The sequence below is a fragment of the Heterocephalus glaber genome, unplaced genomic scaffold (genome assembly GCF_053883595.1).
Source record: "Heterocephalus glaber isolate CG9 unplaced genomic scaffold, H.glaber_assembly_v1.0 deba00000594, whole genome shotgun sequence".
Taxonomy (NCBI): Eukaryota; Metazoa; Chordata; class Mammalia; order Rodentia; family Bathyergidae; genus Heterocephalus; species Heterocephalus glaber.
The window spans coordinates 940,557-962,177 of record NW_028258151.1 but is presented as its reverse complement, the minus strand read 5'-3'; the positions used below and the strand labels follow the sequence as shown (position 1 = coordinate 962,177).

The window sequence follows — 21,621 nt, the reverse complement described above, 5'->3', positions numbered from 1 at the left end:
TTGGTGGCAAGTCACCCCGGGGGAGGCGGTGGGTGGGCCCTGGGGGAGAGGGGGAGGCCTCCAGGAGGTAGGGAGCAGGTCCCCCGGGGGAGGCAGCAGGCCCTGGGGGGTGGGGGAGGTGGAGGTCCCCCAGGTTACGTAGCAGGCAGCAGGCCCTCCGGAGGGAAGGTGCCAGGTCCCCGGGAGGCGGTCCGAGGCTGGGCGGCCGGCGGCGTCCCCGCGCTCGGGGCGGGCGGTGCGAGCCGAGGGGCGGTCCCGGCGGCTCCCCGCCCTCCGCGTCCCTGCGCGGCCATGCCCGGGCCCTAGCCGCCTTCGTTGCTGCAGCCACACCGCCGCCTCTCAATGGGCAACCTGCTAGGCGGGGTTGGCCTCCGCGAGCCCACCACGGTGGAGGACTGCGACTCCACCTGGCAGACCGACTCGGAGCCTGAGCCCGAGCCCGAGCCCGAGGAGCAGGGGCCGGGCTGCGGCACGGGCCCGGGGCGGGAGCCGGAGCCGGAGCCCGAGCCGGAGCCCGAGCCCGAGCCGGAGGAGCGCGACGGCCCCGCTCGAGACGCGGACGAGGAGGCGGCAGGCACCGGGCAGGTGGGCGGCGTGGGGCGGCGGGGAGCGGGCCGGGGCTGGGCCGGAGACTGGGCCGGGAATGGGGACGGGGACGGGGACGGGGACGGGGACGGGCCGGCCTGGGCCTGGCCGTGGGCGCCACGGGGAAGTCCTCCAGCCCGAGCCCAACTTGAATGGGTGTTTTCGCCTTTGCAGTGCAGCTGGGGGATGCAAAGGTGGGGCGGGAGGAACCTGTCTAAAAATAGAAGATTGTGAAACTCATCTCGTGGGTGTCGTTGGGGAAAAAGCTAATAAATGCCAGGCGGCCAGCAGTCGCCCCTACAGCCATTAAAAGTATCATAGAAGGTTCGCATCCAAAGTTAAAACGCCAGTTCTTAGTCCAGGTGAGGCCTTTCACCGAGTTCAGGGCATTCCTCAAAAATCTTATTTCACCCGGAAGACTTGTTGATCCAAATGTGCTTGAATCATTTGACAGACCGATGCAGTTTGGAAGACAGGGTAGCAGAGACACAAGTGGCCCCTTTAACCTCTGATGGACTGAAAATAATTAGAAACTTTAAAAAGGAGGAGCTGTATAATCTCCTCTCTGAAAAGCAGGTATGTGGTTCTACGGGAGGCCTCCTCTGTATCAGCTTCTGGGAGTCAGAGTGGGAAAATGGAGCCCCAAGTCTGGTGTAACTAGAGAGTTTAAGGGAACCGTCCCCAACATGTGACCGTGAGAGCCTCCTCGCCTTCTTGATGATGATCCCTGCTTAGGGAAGGAGGGGTCCTAAAGCCTTGCCGCAGATCTAGGGAAGCATGTTATTCACATTAACTGCAATTTCGGGGTGGGAGCTTGCTGAGAGAAAATCCCTACTGAGAGAAAACTAAGGTTTACCGAGAAGGAGAAACTCGCCTAAGATCTTGCAGAGAGAGAATAATGCAAACCCAAGCATGTCTGTCAGCTGAGTCAGAGCCTTGGACCTGTTGGAATTCTGAGTGCCTCTTTACCTCTTTTCTCTGATTGCCTTGCCTGTCATTTTTTTTTTTTTTTTTTTTGCACTGCTAATCCTCTTGCAGGGAAGTATTAGATACTGTTTATTCCAGTATTTTTCTTCCCCTTTGTTTCCCAATTAAGTAATTTTGGCATTACCAGTAAAGACAGCTGAGAGTCAATCCAACTAACCAGACCAATCTGTGGAAAGCAGTGTAACAATTAGTGTTTCAGTCAATTAATTTCAACCTCAATAAACACTAGACCACACCAGTGCTGCCCCATTTGCCTTTAACAATAACTTTTTTTTCTTGTTGGTGTCACCATCGAACTTATTGAAAAATGTTTTTAATTTTACATTTTGACTCCCAACCACACTATTCCCTCCTTCTAACAGTCAGCACCTTTCTAGGTATCACTGGAGCTGCCTCTGAAGTATACTGTAGACTGTCTACCTCTCTGTCCTTGATGTCATCGTGGTCCCAGTGAATTTTGGACAAATGATGGTGTCCTTATCTAAGAGGAAATGTAGGGACAAAGCAGTTTTGGAGGTTAAGTCAAGCATTCTTTTGAGTTTGACATTCTATTGGATATCCAAATGGAGTTGTTAAGTAGTTAATAGAGGCTGTCCAGGGCTGGACTGTCAGCATTTAAGATTATTGGTATTAAAATCATGGGAAGATAAGAGGTCATCAGGGAGTGATGAGGATTAAGCCCTGGTCATGCTTGTGTTCAGAAGGTGTGAAGAGGAGGAGCCAATACAAGAGGCTGAGGAAGGAGACAGGTGAGACCAGCAGTAACCCAGCACACCAGGTGCTAACAGTGTGTTGGGCCACAGGAAGCCAGGCTTTCGCTGGCTCAGGGCTGTTGGCAGCTCTCGGAGATGAGCACTGGGAAAGGGTCTGGCAAGCCAGTGTTTGTTGGTAAAGTTCTTTAGAGCCACTTGGATGGAATGCTAGGGACAAAGCCTGATTGGGTTGGGTCATGAGAGAAGGAAGAAGAGGAAAAACAGGGGGTTTGAGCAGTTCTTTGGTGTCGATTAATTGTAAAAGGGAGCAGAGGTATGGATCTGTAACTGGGGGGTGGATTTGGGTCATGGTAGGTGGTGTGTATTTAAGAGCAGAGATGCTACAGCATGTTGGTTTGTGAGGGGTATATCCAGGAAGGAAGTTTTGGTGATTTAGGGAAAGGAACTATGTTAAGAGCAGAATCCTCGCCTGAGCAGTGAAAGGGTCAAGAGAACCCCAAAGGAAGAGTGGTTGGAGGAGCAGGGGCAGATGCTGGCAGGTCGGTGCAGGTAAAGGTCTGAGGATGCAGTCATTCTCATGGCAGTCCTGAAGAACAGGTCACTATCTTCATTTCACAGATGATAAAACTAAGATTCAGCTAGTGGTGGGCCGAAGACCTCACAAATACTAAGTAGCAGAATTATACTTCACACTAGTTTCCCGATTCCAAGTTTTGGGCTTTTGATGTTATATCAGAGTTTCCCATATATTCTTCTTTTTTTTTTTTTCTGAAATTGATTCAAACCTAATTTGTTGGATTTGGAACCTGGCTAGTTCTTGCACTGTTACCGGGCTTTGGGTTTTGTTCAATTTATCTAAGCTTCAGTTACCTTGTTTCTAAGATGGAAACACTAATAATTGCCAACCAGGTGACTTGTAAGAATCAAATGAAACAATATACATATGAGTGCTTTGTAAATGGGAAAGTCCTTTCTATACAAATGTAGATGATGATTCATATGGTTGTAGCTCAGGCTAAATAGATTCAGAAACTTGCTAGGCAGAGCTATTTTGAAATGTGTGGCAAGGACCAGAATTTAAGCTTTTCCTTGCTTATGTAACATGACAGAGTAACTAATGCTAAACATCAGAGAATATGGTGTTAAAGTCGGAATCTTTGTATTTGTAGTAAGAGTGAGAATCGCATCACTTCAAAAATGTGTGAACATTGCATACAGCGTGCCAGTCTGTCAACAGACGGGTGGAGGATGATCTGAAAAGGAATTGGGGCAAAAGCTCTTACAGAGCATTCAGGTCTAAAATGTGTAGTCTTCCTCCTCATTAGTCTCATTCTCCTTCTGTGTGACACCAGATACAAAGACTTTATCATACATATCATACATTATAGTACTACATATAGTTAGAAAACACAGACTGATTCTGTTGACCTGCATCTTAAATGGCTGCATGGTGGTGGGAATTTTGCTTAGAATGTCAATAATATGAATAAACTACCACATACAAATTCTATCTGATGTTCATTCCATTTGAGAGCTTTTTGTTGCTTTACAGGTATTTCTTTTAAATATCACTGAGTGAATAGATGATTATTCATGCCTTGCCATATTTGCTATGGTGCTATAAGGATGGAGTTTAGAAAACTAGTTTGTTTTAAAATCCTTCTTTTCTTTCGTAAATATTCCTTGACTTCCAAGTACAAATAAACGTTGCAAATTTAATGACAGTTTTCTCTGTAAAATTGATTTATCACCTTAACACTCTTTTAGTATTGTATATGGTATTCTAAAATAAGCTTTGTCATTGCACACTTGTGTTACGTCTGGTAAAATATGTTTTGAATTCATTCTGAGTTTTTTTTTCCCTGATAGATATTGATCCATAACATTTGTCCTCTAAAGTCATTTGGTAAAGAGAAAATTTTTTTTAAATTTAGTAATATACCTTAGGACACAATTATTTTGTGCAAATAAGGAAAGTAGAATACTAGTAAATGTTGCTGATAAGCATTATTTGAAAAAGGTACTTAGGATATTTTCATGAGTTTGGAGAGACTGGCAATTTTTAGGTTTCTTTATGGACATTCATTATTTTAAGTTTCTTCTGGAAAATTTCCAGTGCAAATTTAATTGCTTCAACATGTAAATGGAATTTCACTTTTTATTTTAGGATGGTGATTCCACTGAAGCAACTGCTAAACCAAAGAGAAGTTTTTATGCTGCGAGAGATTTGTACAAATACCGACACCAGTACCCAGTAAGAGTATAAAGTTTTTTTAATGTAAGGTATTTCCTCTCTGTTTTTATAATCTTATGATGCAGTAAGAACATGTGTAAGAAGGGCCCTCTGCCTTTTCCATATTTCCATATGCTAGAGATTGACTTATGTTTTTCCTTTAGCAGAACTTCAAAGATATCCGATATCAAAATGACTTGAGCAATCTTCGTTTTTATAAGAATAAAATTCCATTTAAACCAGATGGTGAGTAACCTGCTACCATGGTAAAATGCAAACTTTAAAGAATACAAGCACCTATGTATACTTTGTTTATTCCATGCTCAGTGGGTTCTTACTGCACTTGTTCGTTGATTAACTTGACTTTGCTGTGCAGTCTAATGTGTCTCCAAAGTCCTAGGCCCTCAAGGTGTTCTGTCCACTTGGTGAATCCTGGTGTAACAGCTGTTAATTGCAGTCCCTTTCTGCCATCTGTGTATCATGGCTATTATCTGAAAGGTAGTCAGAATAACATTTTTCAGAGAGGAAAAGATGGGAGATTGGAGAACTGTAAAGTTTTGATTACTGAGGACTCCAGTGGAGTTCAGATTCAACTTTCTAACATTAAAGGTGAGCTTATTGGGATTTGAAGCTGAAAGGACTGACTTGCTGGGTGGCTCAGTTGTAGGGTGGGCCTAGCTTCCAGGGTTGATTGCTCTTTCCGATACACCATGCCTGAAAATTCTGTAGCGTGTGAGTAAAGTGCTGCTGTCTTTGGAATCATCCCTCCTGTCGGTTTTCAGAGTCACGGTCAGGGAGCTACAGCGAATTAGGTCTCCATCCAGCACGGCAAAGCAAACTGTCTCCTTCACAGTGCTACACTTGCCCTCACAGGATCTGTTCCAAACCCCTACCGAGAGGAGGCAGCTGCTATGGTAATTTGACTGCAGAATGACATATTTCTCTGAGGTGCCACATGGTGGTTCATGGTGGGCATCCTCATTTTACCCAGCTCAAGCCAGGGAAGCTGAAGCCAGCTTCTCTCCTTGGAGTCCTTTTCTGTGTGAAGTGACCAGAGGGTCCTGGTTTCTGCTCTTTGCTCCCAGTAGAAACAAAACCAAATCCACAGCACTGTGAGACAGGGTGTGAGGGTCATAGATTGTAAGGCTCTCAGAAGGGAAAGAGGTTGCCTTCTTTGGTGAGCTAACTGGAGGAGGGAGATCTAAAGGCTGGAGTGGGGATGAGGAGGAGGGCACCCTGGTATTGTGCACTAAGAGGTATACTGGCTGCAGCTAAGAACATTGCTGAAGTAGCCCAACCTACCTGCCCTGAACTTTCTGGTAAGCCAGAAGTCTGCTTTGCTTTAGAAGGAAATCCCCAGAACAGACTGCACTGTTGTATTTTTTTTAAAACCAATAGAAAAATATTAATTAAATTACTACTCTTTTTAGAACTTGGAGTAAGAAAAGTTTTTGAAGAAATGCAACAGTAGATGGCTAATTTTACTCTGAAGTTCATAAAACTTAGCTAAAACAGTACCTTTAAGTATTAAAAATATTGAACATAAAATATGACAGTTTTAACTTTATTTTTTGTTTCCAGTAGTGAATTTATTTTTGACATAGTAATTTAAAGCACTGTTGTCAAGCAATATATTTATTTTTTGTAATCTTTGTTACAAAATTTATTTTGAAATCTTGTGAGATTGACGGCGGTCAGAATTTTTAGTTCAAAGTGACATAAAATGTTACTCTGGTGTTTTATATAAATTACATCAACTACCACACTTTCCTGTCCAGTATGTACACATTCACACACACACATCCTCACATGCATGCTCACTCACTTGCTAGTAAACATGTTGTGCAAAGGCATATTTTACTTATTAAGTAGGAGTAGAAATAATTGGAGGGGAAAACAGAATATTACAGAAGCAAATGGTTTCAACATGCTATTAAAGCCAGTAGTACGATTCAAAACAACTTTTACCAAACCTTTTGAGAGCAGTCCTTGCCTAAAAACCAGTGATACTGTAGGAAGCAAGAATGAGAAGAGGGTTTAGAGAAATACTTTGCTACTGTGGTTTTTCTAGAAGATGGGCCACATGGCCACAGAGTCAATTGTGAGGACCTCGATAGACTTAAGAATCAGGACAATTTTGTTGTAGTGAGTTCTTCCAGGGAAACCATGAATTGCTTTCTGGAAGCAGAAAGACCTGTGTTATACTCTTAAATTTACTTTCTTACTAGTGTGTGACTTTCAACAAATTACAGTTTCCTCACTTACTAAAATGGAGATAGTAACACTGGGGAAGTTTTCTGTATGAGAGCAGATAGTAAAATATTCTAGGCTTTACAGAACTATTGCTCTCTGTCACAACTACTCAGCTCTCATACTGTAGTAAAAAGCAGCCATAGACAGTACATCCTTGGATGTGCATGGCAGTGTTCCAACAAAACTTTATTTACAAAACAGCAGGCCATCGTTTGCTAACCTCTGCTTTACATTGCCCAATAAAACTTTCTGTGATTTGAGGTACCATTATTTTCTCAATATGAGGCTTATTACATAACCGAGTATGTGACATAGGGCATTCATTTTTTAAAAGCATTATTCTTTTGTGCTATTTTTAAATTTTAAAAGCTTTTAATATAAACTCAAGTGATTCAGATTTTTAAATGCCATTACGATGTTTTGAATGTCTGGCTTTCTTTCTAATATTTACTGTTTAGGTGTTTACATTGAAGAAGTTCTAAATAAATGGAAAGGAGATTACGAAAAGCTGGAGCACAACCACACTTACATTCAATGGTCAGTTATGTACTGTTTACCTTGAACTGTGCCCTATTTCCCCATGTATGTTTTCCAGATAATGTTAATAGAAAAACTTTATTTTTTTAAAAAAATAGGCTGTTTCCCCTGAGAGAGCAAGGCTTGAACTTTTATGCTAAAGAACTAACTACATATGAAATAGAGGTAACACACGCTTATTTCACTTTATATGAGATGGCAGAATTGTACTGTTATTTTATTGTGCTGGTAGCTACTGAGTTATTTCAGGGAACTTTTTTTTTATGTTCTTTATATTAGGAGTTCAAAAAGACAAAAGAAGCAATTAGAAGATTCCTCCTGGCTTATAAAATGATGCTAGAGTTTTTTGGAATAAAATTGATTGATAAAATGGGGAACGTTGCTCGGGCTGTTAACTGGCAGGAAAGATTTCAGCATCTGAATGAGTAAGTAAAGCCCCAGTGATGTGGCAGTGGTATTTTCTTGTGTGCAGAGATCTGTGTAGAACATAGGAACAGGTAACAGCTGGGTTTAGGAATTTGGATTTAAAAGCCAACCTGAAATGCATTCTATTCCTGGTTCTGTGTTAAAAAAACAGCAACAACTAAAGACCTGAATTCCAAATATAAACACAGCTCATCAGTCTCAGGACTTTTTCTTCCTGAAACCTCCCACCTGCATCAGTTGTGGCCTGTCCCTCTCTCTGTCATGTCTCTTGGAACGTACAGTGTATAGTTCTTTGTATCCACACTCGCAGGCTGTAATCTTTTGGGGACATGGTCTATGGCTAGCATCTTCACACTTGGTGCCTTCTTAGATCAAATCCATGAATTAAGCCTATGGCATATAAAAGTCATTTTATAAGAATGCAATGTGACCATACTTTTTATTAAAACACAAAAAATTATAATTTATCTTCACTATTTAGATAAACAAGCAGTTTTGGTTAATAAATCAGAAAATCTATGAAGAAATATTTAACATAGCTTATTTGGATTTATTTTTGCTGTGTCCTTTTGCTTGGATATTTATAACTTTCATTAATACTCATAACCAGTTTATTTTTAAAAAATATTTTCTTCATATACAGCCTAGCTTTTTTTCTTTTTAATTATAGGGTGAATTATGAGTGCTGGACTATAAAACCTACAGTTTTAAAGCACTTTTTAGCACATTATAATTAGCTGAACTGGCCAAGTGCTAAGGGAAAAAAATTAAAACTAACTTAACCAATTCCTCTTTGGCCAAAAATAATCAGAATTTTGGCATCAGTTATCTAAATTTTTTATGTCTTTCTAGAACTTCCATCTTTTTACATTGTTAGTTTTAATCAGCACTAGTAAAATGGTAGCTTATACTCAAACATTGAAGATATTGGCATAAAGCGTTATGATCTTGACTGGAAGACTCGTGAACTCGTTACTCGAGTTAATTGTGATTTATGTAGAAGACTTGAAGTGTGAGTAGACATATACATATATCTGCCTAAGCAATGAAGGGTACTGTCTCTGGACAGTTTCTAAGGACTGTGTCACATTGTCAGAGAAGCTATGTCCAGGTGACTGTTGACTTGAAACATCGTTTTGAAAGTAAGCCTTTGGAACAGGTCTAATAACGCCTTGTTTTCTGTGTACTCACTTTTGTCATTTTAAAGATACCACATACACACTTGTTACTAACTTTTTGGTTGGAATAACAATCTTGTGTAGTAACTTTTTTGAATGAATAAATCTGGAGCAAAAATATCTTCATCTTAAATCCATCCTCAGAGTTTTGTCAGATCCTCTGATTTATAGCTGGAAACAAAGCCATTCCTGAAAACTTTAATTAAGTATCAGGAGAGGGAGCCTGGACTGTCTGCCCATCCAGTTACCTTTCCTTCCTCCACCCTTGCCTCTCTTGGCCTTTGTAGCTCTGGATCTTGGAATCTGTCTGAAAACATGTTTCATCTCTGATTTAGTTGCCAAAAAATTTTATTGACTAGATTTAAACAAATTATGTGGGATGATGTGAAAATCTATTCATTTTTCTTCTTCAGTTGGGTCCTTTTCTGATTTATTCTTAAATGTCATAGCTTATCTGAGTTTTAATCAGGCATCTTGAGCTTTTTAGAGTGGTCAGGGAACTGAGTATATTTATAGTAGCTAAGCAAAGGAGAAATATTGAATCAAAGTGAAATGAAGTAATATGGATGATACAAGTGACCATGCTTGAAGTGAAATATTTTCAGACAGGAAGTACAGGTATATAGACTAACCATTAAGATGTATTTCCAGTTTTATTTGTCATCAGCTTGTATTACAGAGCCATATTTTAGGTCCTGTAATCCTTTCCAACTTTCATTTTCTCTCTTCTGGTTCTTGCTTGTTGTGTGATCTCGCTTCACCTAACTCGTGTCCTGGCCGTGCCGTCACTGTCTTTGCCCTTGTCTCTGTTCAGAAGCCCAGCTTCTCCCCTTCATCTGCTGTCCAACCCAAGACTGCCTGCAGCACTCACTCTCAGAGTTTTAAAACACCCCTCTGCCCCATTTTGCTTTTCACTGTAACGTTTACTTCAGATCATACGGAAATACCCAGTTGATTCCTCCTGTAGTTTCATTTAGAATCCTGATCATCATTTTCTTCAACCTGAGTGTGTTTTTCCCATCTTTTTGTATTAGTGCATAAAGGTTAAATGGATTCATGAGTTTCGTGTTGACATATTTGTATGTGCACATAACATACTTCAATCATTTTCACCCCTGTCACCCCTCCAGGTTTTGTCCTTTTATCCTGTTTTGTAAATATTTTTAACTGGAGAATGTGTAGATATGGACAAATGTGCACGAAAAATTTCACTTGATGATTCATCTTAGATTATGTGAAATTGAGCTGGTGGCAAATATAGCATTTATTTTGTCACATAGCACCTATTATAACATTCTTCTACCTTTCTATACATTTTTTCTCTTAGATTTATAAAGCAGATGTTACTTAAGAGTTTTGTCGATAAGTTTTTTGAATATACAAACTCCACATGAATGTAACAACCAAGACAGTCCTGTTGTTAATGGCACATTATCTTAATTTTATCCAAATTGTATTGGTTTAAAACACTTTTCTCTCCTATTAAAAATACAGATTCATAAAACTGAAACCTCTCTACTATGTTTTATCCTTTTGGCTTCAAAGCGTTGAATCTTAAGATAATACTTTTTTGGTAAACATTTAGAAGTATGTAGATGATAAAAATCATTGAGTTTGTCTTCTCCAGTACCCTGAATAATTAAGATCTTTGTTCTGTATTAAAATATAAGATCATAGAACTGTACCTCCTTCCACACTTCAAATAATTTATTGGCATCTTTCTGTACCCTCCCCAAATAACTTCCTTCTTATTCCTAAGTAAAAACTCCGTGCACATTTAGAATCTAGGGCAGGTATATGCAACACTTGCAAAAGTTCAGTGTCTAAAATATAAAACAGGTTTTTAGGAAGTTAGAAATAAACACTGGTTCTCGTTGTGTGGGCATATTGGGTAAATAAATACTGGAGCCGTTGACAATACATGTGGTTAATACACATAGCTGAGAACTCCTTTAGGGTTTGGCCAGGCAGGTGTAATAAAGCTAGGTTTGATCTGAATGAAGTTGGGGAAGTAGATTATAAATATCAACAAAATAGATTTGGAAAGCATTAGTCCAATAATGGCCTAAGTTGTGATAGAGGAATGATTAGTGTAATCTTGGAAACAATGTGTCTTTGGAATCAAGGCCATAGGAAATAAGACTTAGAATTTTGTGGTTAAGGTAGAGGTGTTGAAACGTGCCATAATGAAAGAAAATTCAGTTATGAAGTTAGGACAGGTGCCAATATAGTCTTAATAACAAAACTTTAGGTAATAATTACTGAAATATTAGTTTAAAATAGTATCTGATATTTATTTTTATATGCCCTAAAGATGTATCATTTCATTTGATTCTTACAACAGCCCAGTAAGTTGTGGGCTATTTTTCCCATTTTATAAATGAAGATACTGAGACTTAGACATTATAATTTTGGCTAAGACACAGAGCCAGGGCATGGCTAACTCTGAAGGATACATTTTCACATGTTAAACTGTGCTCTATCAGATAAGGCAGTTTTGTGTCGTCAGAATTATTCTTCGAAAATAAGGTGTTTTGCCAGGGATTTAGCTCAGTGGTTCCCGCGCCTGCCTCGCAAGTGCAAGGTCCTGAGTTTGATCCCCAGTACCAAAAAAATAAATACAATAAAATAAGATCTTTTTTGCTGTTCTCCTTGTGAGTTGGCTTATTGATCAGTTGACACTGTTAATACTACCACTCAGCTGCTAGGTAATGTGTTTGTGTTGAGCCCTAGTTACCTGTGGTGATGCTACAGGTACCAAAGTTCCTCCTCCTTCATAGGCATGGAATCCAAGACCTCCAGTGTATGTGATGGCACAGACCCCTACATACATGGTGTTTTGTTCCTATACATACACACCTATGATAAAGTTCAGTGCAGAAATTAGGCACAGTAAGAAATTAACAACTAATGAAATTGAACAATTATAGCAATATACTAAAATAAAAGGTGTGTGAACATTGTCTTTCTGGCTCTCTCAAAATATCTTACTGTTCTGTATACCCTTCTTGTGACGACATGAGATGATACTGTGCCCCAGTTGACTTAGTAAATGCTCTGTTAGATCATCTATCCTCAATGAATTCAATTTTAAAAAGTTCAGCGTTAGTGAGGATAAATTTAAATCAAAATATTTTTCTAATATGAACTAAAAAAGAGTTTATACATTTTGAGTTAGATTGGCATTACCTCAAGGCATAGGTTTTATTTAATACATTTAATAGATTCTGATATATTCATAATAGTATCTGATAGGACCTTTTAAAAGTCATTACAGTGCTTATTTCTTTGTCTTACACTTCCATTAAAAATGTTACTCCAGTAATTTCCATCTTCTTGCTTTCCACCGCACAATTTCCCCCTCATTTTATTCAATCCTCTCTTCCAGGTCTCAGCACAACTATCTAAGAATCACCCGTATTCTTAAAAGCCTCGGTGAGCTGGGATATGAAAGTTTTAAATCTCCTCTTGTAAAATTTATCCTTCACGAGGCCCTTGTGGAAAACACCATTCCCAATATTAAGCAGAGTGCGCTGGAGTATTTTGTTTATACCATCAGAGACAGGAGAGAGAGGAGAAAGCTCCTGCGATTTGCCCAGAAACATTACAGACCTTCTGAGAACTTTATCTGGGGGCCACCAAGGAAAGAGCAGGCAGAGGCCAGCAAGGGCCAGAAGGTGGCTGCCCCTCCTGGCTCCAGTCACAACGGTCAGACTTCTATGCACAAAAAAGCCAAGGACGACAAAAATTCCTCCACTGCTGTTCACCTAAATAGCAAAACAGCTGAAGAGAGGAAAGTGGCACCCAAAGAGCCCGGGGAAGAGACAGGGAAGCCCAGCCTGGAGCCCAGCAGTGACCCTGCAAAGCCCACAAACCTCGAGGACAGTGGGGCTGAAAGCACAAGTTTGCAACTGGAAAAAACAGCTGTTAGCCCTGCAGAAAACACCGAGGGCTTGTCACCTTCTGAAAAAGAGGAAGAGGGGGAAAATCATAGCAAAGGCGACAGAAGCGAGGCTGAGAGTACCAGCTGCCACGATGAGGTTCCGTGACAGTGAAGCCCCAGAAAGCCACAGCCCAGTTTAGGTTAAGAGGGAAAAGCTGCCTGAGGCTATCTTAAAGAACAGTGACAAGGTCACATGTCAAATGTAAGCCCTCTGATTGTGATTTCCATTGTAAACATTTTGTTGTTTTTTTATTTTTGGATGACAATCAGATACTTAATAAGTTTTAAGATGAGAGCCAATAAATGAATGTTTTAGGATGTGAGTTCTCAAATTCTCTATATGATGATAGTTTTAGGTTATTTTCAAGACATCTAGAAAAAGATCATGTATTTGGATTATCAAATACTTTGTTTTGAGAGAATCTACATGAAGAAAAAGAATAATTTCATTATATCACTACAACTTTCCCTGATTTTTAGATTAATTTTTGAAGCTGGAAGAAAGAGTCTTGGTGTTCTCAAATATATTCGGAAAATAATTTAGATTCTTTGACTACACACCTCATTGTGCTTATTTTTAGTGTGATAAGTAGAATGGATGTCCCTGGGACTCTCTGACTACCCAGCTCACTTGGTGGTGCCCTGTCTCTCCTGTCCCCTCCCTTACCCCAGCCTCCATCTTTGTCAGCTACCATGTGCCTTTCTAGCACATTAGAGTGGTCTTTATTGACATCTAACTGGAACAGAGAGGGCCTTTTTTTTTTTTTGGTACCAGGGATCGAACTCCTGTCCTTGTGCTTGCAAGGCAGGCGGCAGAACCACAGAGCTAAATCCCCGGCCCCTAGAGAGGGACTTTTAATTGTATGATTTTAGAAATTTTCTTTGTTTAATAAAAATGTTTTCTCTATTAAGTGTTTAAAAACAAATTTTAGTACAAGAGTAAAAAAAAAGTATTTTGCTTTCTGTGGCTATTCCATATAAATTTGGTGGTTGCTTCTGGATGTAGATGACTGAAGCATTAAAAAATGAGAAGGGAAATTACTCATTTTTTTCATTTTTAAAAAGCATGTCTCTTGCACTGTCAATAAGCAGTCCCTTAAATTACTAAAATCTTGGTGTTATGTAAATTATGAATTTACTAATGTTGCATAGTTCACAATGTCTCTCTATATATTATGTAATTTTACATCATCAAACTTTGAAATTGAGAACAGTTTGAAATTCCATGCACTCAGTTCTAATGAGTACTGAATATGTTACATAGCATTGGTCATACACAATTTTATTTCCTACAACATTATTATTAATTCATTGGAAATGAGAAAATCAAACACTGTGATAAGAACTGCAAAATGTACGTACAAAAATAGAAAATGAGTAGATAAGACATTTTCACTATATTTCATTTAGAAAAGAATTGACTCCTTTTTGATCTCTCTCTCTCAGGCTTTTAAGAAAAATTTACCTTAATCCCCGGAGGATTTTTTTGCCCATGTTACGTGTTAAACTCAGGACCCTTGCTCTGAACTAAATCCTCACCCACTCACCCCCTTTTTTAAACACAGAGTCTAAGTGGCTTGTTGCCCAGGCTGTAACTTGCAGTCCTCCCGCCTCAGCTTCCCAGCAGGCTGAGATTAGGGCCTGTGCCACCGTGCCTAGCAGGCATTATTAAAATTTTATATCACATTATCATCTTCTGTTGCCTCTATCAACCCACACTTTCAACAATGGATTTCTAGAAAATAGTTAACAATGATAGGATGCTTTTAGAATTGGGATTTTATTGCTTTGAAATATACACAAAACTGTCCCAGTTGCTTAACCTTGATTTTTTATGTGAATCTTAGTGGCAGTCACATAGCATATATCATATTCCAATAAGTAGATACAGAATGCTTGATCATTTTTAGTTCCCATAATATGTCAATTTTTGCTTTATGCTGTTTGTGTACTGTTTAACAATTTAGATTTACATTTCAGTTTCTTTCTTACCTGCAAGAAATACATGGACCCTTTTATGTGGTGCTTCTAACAATGTCCCCATAGATCTCAATAAACAGTTTCCTAGGATTAGGGGATGCCCGTATATTGTCAAATTGGTCTGGATTGTAATTCTTACAAATTTTGCATATAGGACATGTTCAGACCACTTTCTGAGTGTTTAATGTTACATATATATGACCCAATACTATTAATAAACAGTTATCAGATATAAAATAATATAATCTCAACTACTTATAAATTGTTTCATAGCAGAGCCCTTGGAGGTAAAAGCATTTCATTTAACAACTGAGCTTTTAGAGTATTTATGAGATTTTGTCAGGTCATACCATTTAATATGAAAATATTTTGTTTCAAGGGGAGAACTGCCCTGCTTCCATACAAAATAGTGGCCTTTTTCCTCCATAATGTTTTTAAAATGCATATTCATATCTGATACTATGTTTCCTACATTTAATCTGTAAATAAAGAGAGAATTATTTAGTGGAGAACAAGTAAGGGGATGTCATTCCTTTTGAAGATAGAATTTTTTCTATTAATACTTTGTACATTTAATAGTTTTTTAAATAAGATGTATAGATATGTATGTGTCTTAGATATGAAACTGGCCTCCAGTTTAACTCCTATGTTTTATATTTTTAAAAACAACCACATGCTTGCCAAAATTTGCAGAGAACATATTACAGAAAATGCAGTGAGCATGGCCAAATAGCTAGAAACATTATTGAATATTTGCAAATATATAGTCTTTATTGTTGTACTACAGCCTGCAAGGATGCTAAATATTGGCTATTCATAACATACTAATTTGCATATCATGGCAAATAGATATTGTCTGATAAGTCTAATACATTTCTAGTATTTTGTGCTTTCATATATCAAAGATTATGTGAAATTATTTTGAAATACTGTAAAGTGACATGATAAGATATATTTCTGTACAGTAGAAGAGTTTCTAACATTAAGATTATTGTAACATACATTTTTATGTTCAGTCTCAAGAAATGCAGAGTAACTATGATAGAAGTGAAGATCTGTCTGCTCTCACTAAATCAAGTCTAATTGTCAGTTCAAAACTTATATTGTTTTGTTTTAGGTTTTGAGACTGCTTTTTTCCAGGTTTAAGGAGAAGATAAAAGCTACACCTCAGGAGTTCCTAGGGAAGTTCTAAGAGTTTTTGCTCATTTTTAAAAACATAATCATATAAAAATGCCATAAAATCTGTCCTAGTCATTGTTTTGTGTCTTATCATAGCAAATTACCTATTTGGCTTCTAGCTTTTAAACTTTAATCTGAGTAGGCGTATGAGCTGGTGAAAAAGGAAAAACAGTACAGGGCTACATCTGAGCTTTTTCAAAAATCATTTTGGGAAATAAACTTCCACATCAGATGTTCAAAAATTGTTTAGATTTATGGATAGAGAATATTGGTTAATTGTTTCACCATTAAATTTGCCGAGTTTATAAGTAGAGTTATGACTGAGTTTATAATGCACTTAGTAACTAAGTCAAGCAATTTTTTTAAACTATAGTTGAGGCTCTTCTAAAAGTCTGTATTTTGTAACCCAAGAAAAGAAAGATCCTCTGGATTTTGCTTAATTATATCTACAGGGCTTTCATGTCTGTTTGGTATAAATAGGGAATCCCTTGTTACAAGAATGGTTTTGAAGATCTCTATTTTGTTTTTCACTTAGAAAATTCTCCTTTCTCTTTGGGGCATATGTGTTACGTATAAGGTAGGACGGAATTAGAAATACAAGGATCATTTTAAATGTGGGTGCAATTGTAGAGAAGAAATATGGCCGAGTCAATATTGGACCTAGGAAGTTAGGCACGTGTATCTGCTGACTTCTGCCAGCTTTGAGTTCTGTGCTGTTTTTAAAGGAACAGATTTGTGTGAATTATCTCCAGGGTGACAGTGAGTACTTTCTTGCCTCCTGCCTTGTTCCGGTTACCAACCTACCCAGCAGATTGTGTTCAGGGACAGACTGTTTTTAGAAATCTCTTATTGAAATGAATAATCATATAGTTATGTGAGTGCCTGGAGGTGTCCAGTTGTGCCTTTATGAATGTAAGGGGTTTTCATTCAGAAATTCACATTTTTATTCATTGTGAAAGCTTGTCATAAAGAACTTTCCAAACCATGAGCATCAATTATGTTAATGACATTTACTTCAGTGCTTTATTATTTTGGAGCAGTTGTCATTTGAGACAAGAGCATTGGTTCATAGAGAGGTATACTCACCGCATTATCAGCATTGTGATATAGTTGACAAAAAAAGGGCTTAGAGTAGGAGAGATTAACTTGTGTGGTTACATTTATTTAGGCTTTGTCTTAGTTTTGGTAGGTACTGTAATTTTCACTTTAAACATTTTAGTTACTGCAGTAATATTTATGTTTTACTTCTTGTTCTTTAATGCATATAGATGCAAAAATAGTATTAGAAAAACTATTAAAATTTTAATTCTAGTAGATATTTGGAGCAATCTAAAAATAATTTGAGAAATTTTTATGCTATAATCTTATTAGGACCATTTGAAAAACCCTGTTCTTGGTTTTATCCTAGATTAGAGGATGTGTTCTTTGTCTTCTACTTTTTTGTATTCTGTTGTGAAGTTTGTCTGTCTTGGCTACTTGAGGGAAAAACTTCTTTACATGCTTGTTTTCTTGTATCAAAGTTTTCATGTGGACAATCTAATAAAGTGCTTTGTGTTGCAGCCCAATCCGTTGTTGGAAGTAGAGTCCAGAGAGGGAGAAGTCAGCTGAATCAGGGTGGGTATCTTGGGGAAGTGGGCTCCTCCCTGGCGCTGTCCTCTTCCATGGCGCCGTAGCTCCTCAGCCTTCTAGGAGCGTGGGGATGCTGGGCCCAAGATCTCTGAGTTCTGGGGAGGAAGGCCACACACAATTTGAACAGGTGTCCATTTTCACAAAATAGCGCTGTCATTTCGTTGCCACTGTTTTGTAGTTGTTTAGAAAATTATGAGCAGTTGGGCATCCGCTATGTAAATTTTCCCTATATCTCTAAAGCTATCGTGGGAAGAATTAAATTACCACTGTCCCCAAGTTCTTCGAGCAAAACTTCTTTTGGGCTGTTCTTTCATATATACGTTTTAATAAAATGATTCCAAGAAAAGCATTCGTGTTCACTTGTTATGCCAAAAGCTCTTATTTGTTCTAGATCAGAGAACCTTATGGAAAAATAAACTATAGTGTGTATCATTTTCATTTTTTAAATTGTAAAGAAGTTTGTGGAACAGTTTGTATTAACTAGAGAGATTCGTTTTTCAATAAGCTTTGGGCTAAGAAATGTTCCATTTGGTTAAATGAGCATTTTTTTCAGGGCTAACATTTAGTTTCATGTTAAAGAAAACAAAGGAATAAAAAGATGAGACCTAGTAACAAGAAATCACAGAAATAAAGACGAAACCAAGTTTAAGTTTGTGCGCATGCCGGAGTTCTTGGAAGCAAGTGAGAAACGGTCAGAGAGGCTCTGGGTGCTCTGTGCTGTCGGTGTCAGTGCCCCGGGGCTTAGGGGTTGCTATGGAAACAGATCCCACTGCTGTTCTCGCGGGCACCATGAGTTTTGTCCACTCCTCCTGGACACTGCTGTGGCTGGTGGAAGTCATCAAATGGTCACCATCCAAGTTTAATTCCCGTGTTGGTGGTTTACTAAGAAGAGCTAAATTGACAGAGTGGCTCTAGATAAGAGAACCAGTGATAGGAGAGCTAGGGAAGAAGCACCTGTCTCCTGTGCTGGAGAGTGGACAGCATGTTGTGTGGCATTATAACTAAGAAACCGGGGAGAACAAAGCCTGCCTCCCTCCCCATCCCTGAGTAAGACACTGGCTCTCCTTTTTATTACCTACAAAGGTAGATCGGACTGAATCCAGGCACTGTTTCAAACTGTGAAGCTATGGTGCCCTTGTATTTCAGACATTTCAGGGAAGTGGTTATGGTTCTTACAGAGATAGGTTGTCCTTGTCATGGAAGCACTGCTCCAGTGGCCCCGGGGCCATATCTGCTCTGTGCTCAGCATGAAGGGCAAGAAGCTGTGTGTGTGTGGTACGAGTTGTAACCAGTTTCTGGATCTGTGTGGCACTGTTAAGATGCTTATTTTATAAATCTGTAACTGTATGGCAGTAGGATGCCAAAAGTGTATAAAGAGCAATAGTTTCTGTTGCTTACTGCTGTTTGTCAAAATATTGTTTCTCAATATATTTAGAGGTCCTTCAGAGTAATTATTTTTAACAACTCTTTCCAAATATATGTCCTGTAAAACTAATAAAAACCATTTTATCTTTGGTAACATTTTAGCACTGTGCCTACATTACATTATGATGGTTTCACATGATTAAAATATCCTTAAAAAGCTGGAAAAAATGACTTGCTGTTTTCCTATGATTAAACATAATTTTTTTATTAATATATCAGATTGATATTTCCTATTATCGAGTAAATATTTTATTGTGAGGGGTGAAATCTTATTTGCATGTGGTTATTTTTATCATGTGATTTTACAGGGCAGATCACATGTGCAAATACTTGGGTGCTTATTTTCTTTTTTAGCTTTTGGTACCGTGGGTCGAATTCAGGACCTGGTGCTTGCAAGGCAGGCACCTGAACCACTGAGCTAAATCCCTGGCCCATTGGGTGCTTATTTTGTTCTTCTTTCCTACTTTGTTCCAATGCAGTTTTAAAAGTGTATTTCACACAGATTCCTGACTAGGAACAGTTAGTGGAGATGACTTTTTTTCTGCTTAAGCAGGGAAGTGTTTTTAGGAAGTCAGATTTTTTTATTAAGAAAAATGCAGTTGTGAGATGAAAGTGAAAAGGTAGCTCTAGGAATCACAGGACAGTGTGGATAAAAATGAGCAAAAGCAGAACAGTTGAGCGTGGCTATATTGACCTATCTAGGCAGGAAAAGGGAGGGGAGAGAGCCGAGGATATATTGTGCCAAGAGAATGAAGTCACACTGTGAATAATTGAGAAGCTGATAAGAGAGAAAGAAAAAGGATAACAGGCGCAGTGGTGATTGAGCATGACTTTAATGAAGCCTTTTAGATGAATGGTTTAATAGAGAGAGGAATGCAAACAAGCAATTATTGTCATAGGGGAAGAATGGACATGTTCTGGTAATAGAAAATTGAAGGGGTTTCTTTCCACACAGACAAATCTGAAGGCAATGTAAAATCAAAAGAAAATGGAGATTCTCAGGTTAGTGAGAAATGCAGCTTGCATTTCTACAAAAATATAAAATTTAATAAGGGAGAAACTTTGGAAAAAAGACTGACAACATTTTCTTCATTTTAAGCCCCTGGTGGATGCAAAGCAGGTGAGCTGGTGTGGAAGGAAATTCTGGCTTGGGAAAACTGATAAAGAGCGGTTTGGTTCTTCTGTGTGATTATAGGCTTTGATGCTAGTGATTGAAGAGTCAGACTAATAAAGAGAACATCTAAGGATTATCTTGCCCGTGGGATTATCCCATGAATGTGTAGGATTAATTGGAACAGAATTTTAAAATGGGTCACTAATGAGGCAGATTACTGAACCAATGTGGATTCAACTTAACTACTTGGGAAGACTGAGTTTATTAATTTTGCTATAATGGTTTGCATTTTTCTATTTTTTATAACCCTATCACATATTCAACACTGGTAAATACACAAATATTTTGTACTCCAATGGCATGTTGTGTTTTTGTTGTGATCGAAATAGCTGATTTCGTCTATTTTCAGCTTTGGAGAAGGAAGCAGGGAGTCAGCAGAGGCCTTGTGGTGGATGGATGAGCCACAGGAGATCTGGCAGCTCTCCTTAGAACACCCAGGTTGTCTGATATCTTCCAATGGGTGATTTCACTGTTGTGGGAAAGAGAAGTTCAAGGAAAAGTCCCAAACAGGATGGGGGATAAAGCCAAAGAGACATTTTATTTAATGGGGACAGAGCAGGATTTGAAGAGGGATGGACTTTGGTACATATGGCAAGGTCATCACTTATAATTGGCTAGGTAGCCATGGGAAAGCCCTGCAAACTCTCCTCCGTAGGAGTACATATCTAGTTTGTGAGTTCCTTGGAAGGATTAGAGAGAGTGAGAAATGATGAGGGCATATTCCTGACATTTATAGTAGGTGCTAGTGTTGTAGGAAATGGCAAAACGCATGATCACAACAGGAATTGGAGTGCATTTATGTCAGTGGAACTCAGTATCTAATGCAACCCATGTAGATCCAAATAAATGTCATAAATTCTACTTCCCACTAAAGAAAGCTTTCAGGTACAGAATTGATGGTTTATCTTAGACATGTTGATATTTACAGAAGTCTCCCCACTGTGAATGTAATGTACAAAGCAGCTCTTCCTTCCTCAATAATTTCTTGGAGAGATTCCTTCTCCAGCAGGAAAAGGGCTGGAGTATGAGGAGGAAGTGAAGCCTTACAGTCACAGTCAGGAAACCATCTTAATTTATTTTAGGACACTGTCAGTTTGATTCTTATTGAAAGCAGGGAATTTTAATTTCTAATCTTCCAAATAAATTTTTGCTTCATATCTTGGTAGGTGGCCACTTAAAAATGAACATTATTTAATAATGTATATATAATTAATTCTATAAATGTGGTGGCCAACTTGCCATTGTTCTTTTATAATCAGACCCACAAGGACAAATAATCTTGTGCTAAGTAAGTATTCATCTTTTGGAATTCCAAATTGTAGATGTCTTCATACTTTGACATTAAAATAGCATCACTAAAGGTCTTGGGTCTTGTGCAC

General features: G+C 38.7%; 1 protein-coding gene across 8 annotated transcripts in view; it reads left to right on the top strand.

Moving 5' to 3' along the window:
- Positions 1–258: 258 nt before the first annotated feature.
- The window catches only part of Ogfrl1 (opioid growth factor receptor like 1), a 54,255-nt gene continuing 32,892 nt past the window's right edge, over positions 259–21,621 (top strand). For 2 of the 8 annotated variants that reach the window (XM_087205134.1, XM_087205135.1), the window contains exons 1-7: positions 259–585; positions 4,453–4,539; positions 4,683–4,764; positions 5,301–5,432; positions 7,230–7,308; positions 7,407–7,473; positions 7,588–7,733. In XM_087205134.1, the coding sequence (XP_087061260.1) occupies positions 343–585; positions 4,453–4,539; positions 4,683–4,764; positions 5,301–5,432; positions 7,230–7,308; positions 7,407–7,473; positions 7,588–7,733 (836 nt within the window). In that variant the 5' untranslated portion in view covers positions 259–342. Of the gene's footprint in view, positions 586–704; positions 1,162–4,452; positions 4,540–4,682; positions 4,765–5,300; positions 5,433–7,229; positions 7,309–7,406; positions 7,474–7,587; positions 7,734–12,300; positions 20,539–21,621 lie in introns of those variants that run through there. The other 6 variants (XM_021243755.2, XM_021243753.2, XM_087205132.1 and 3 more) reach the window with 6 other exon arrangements.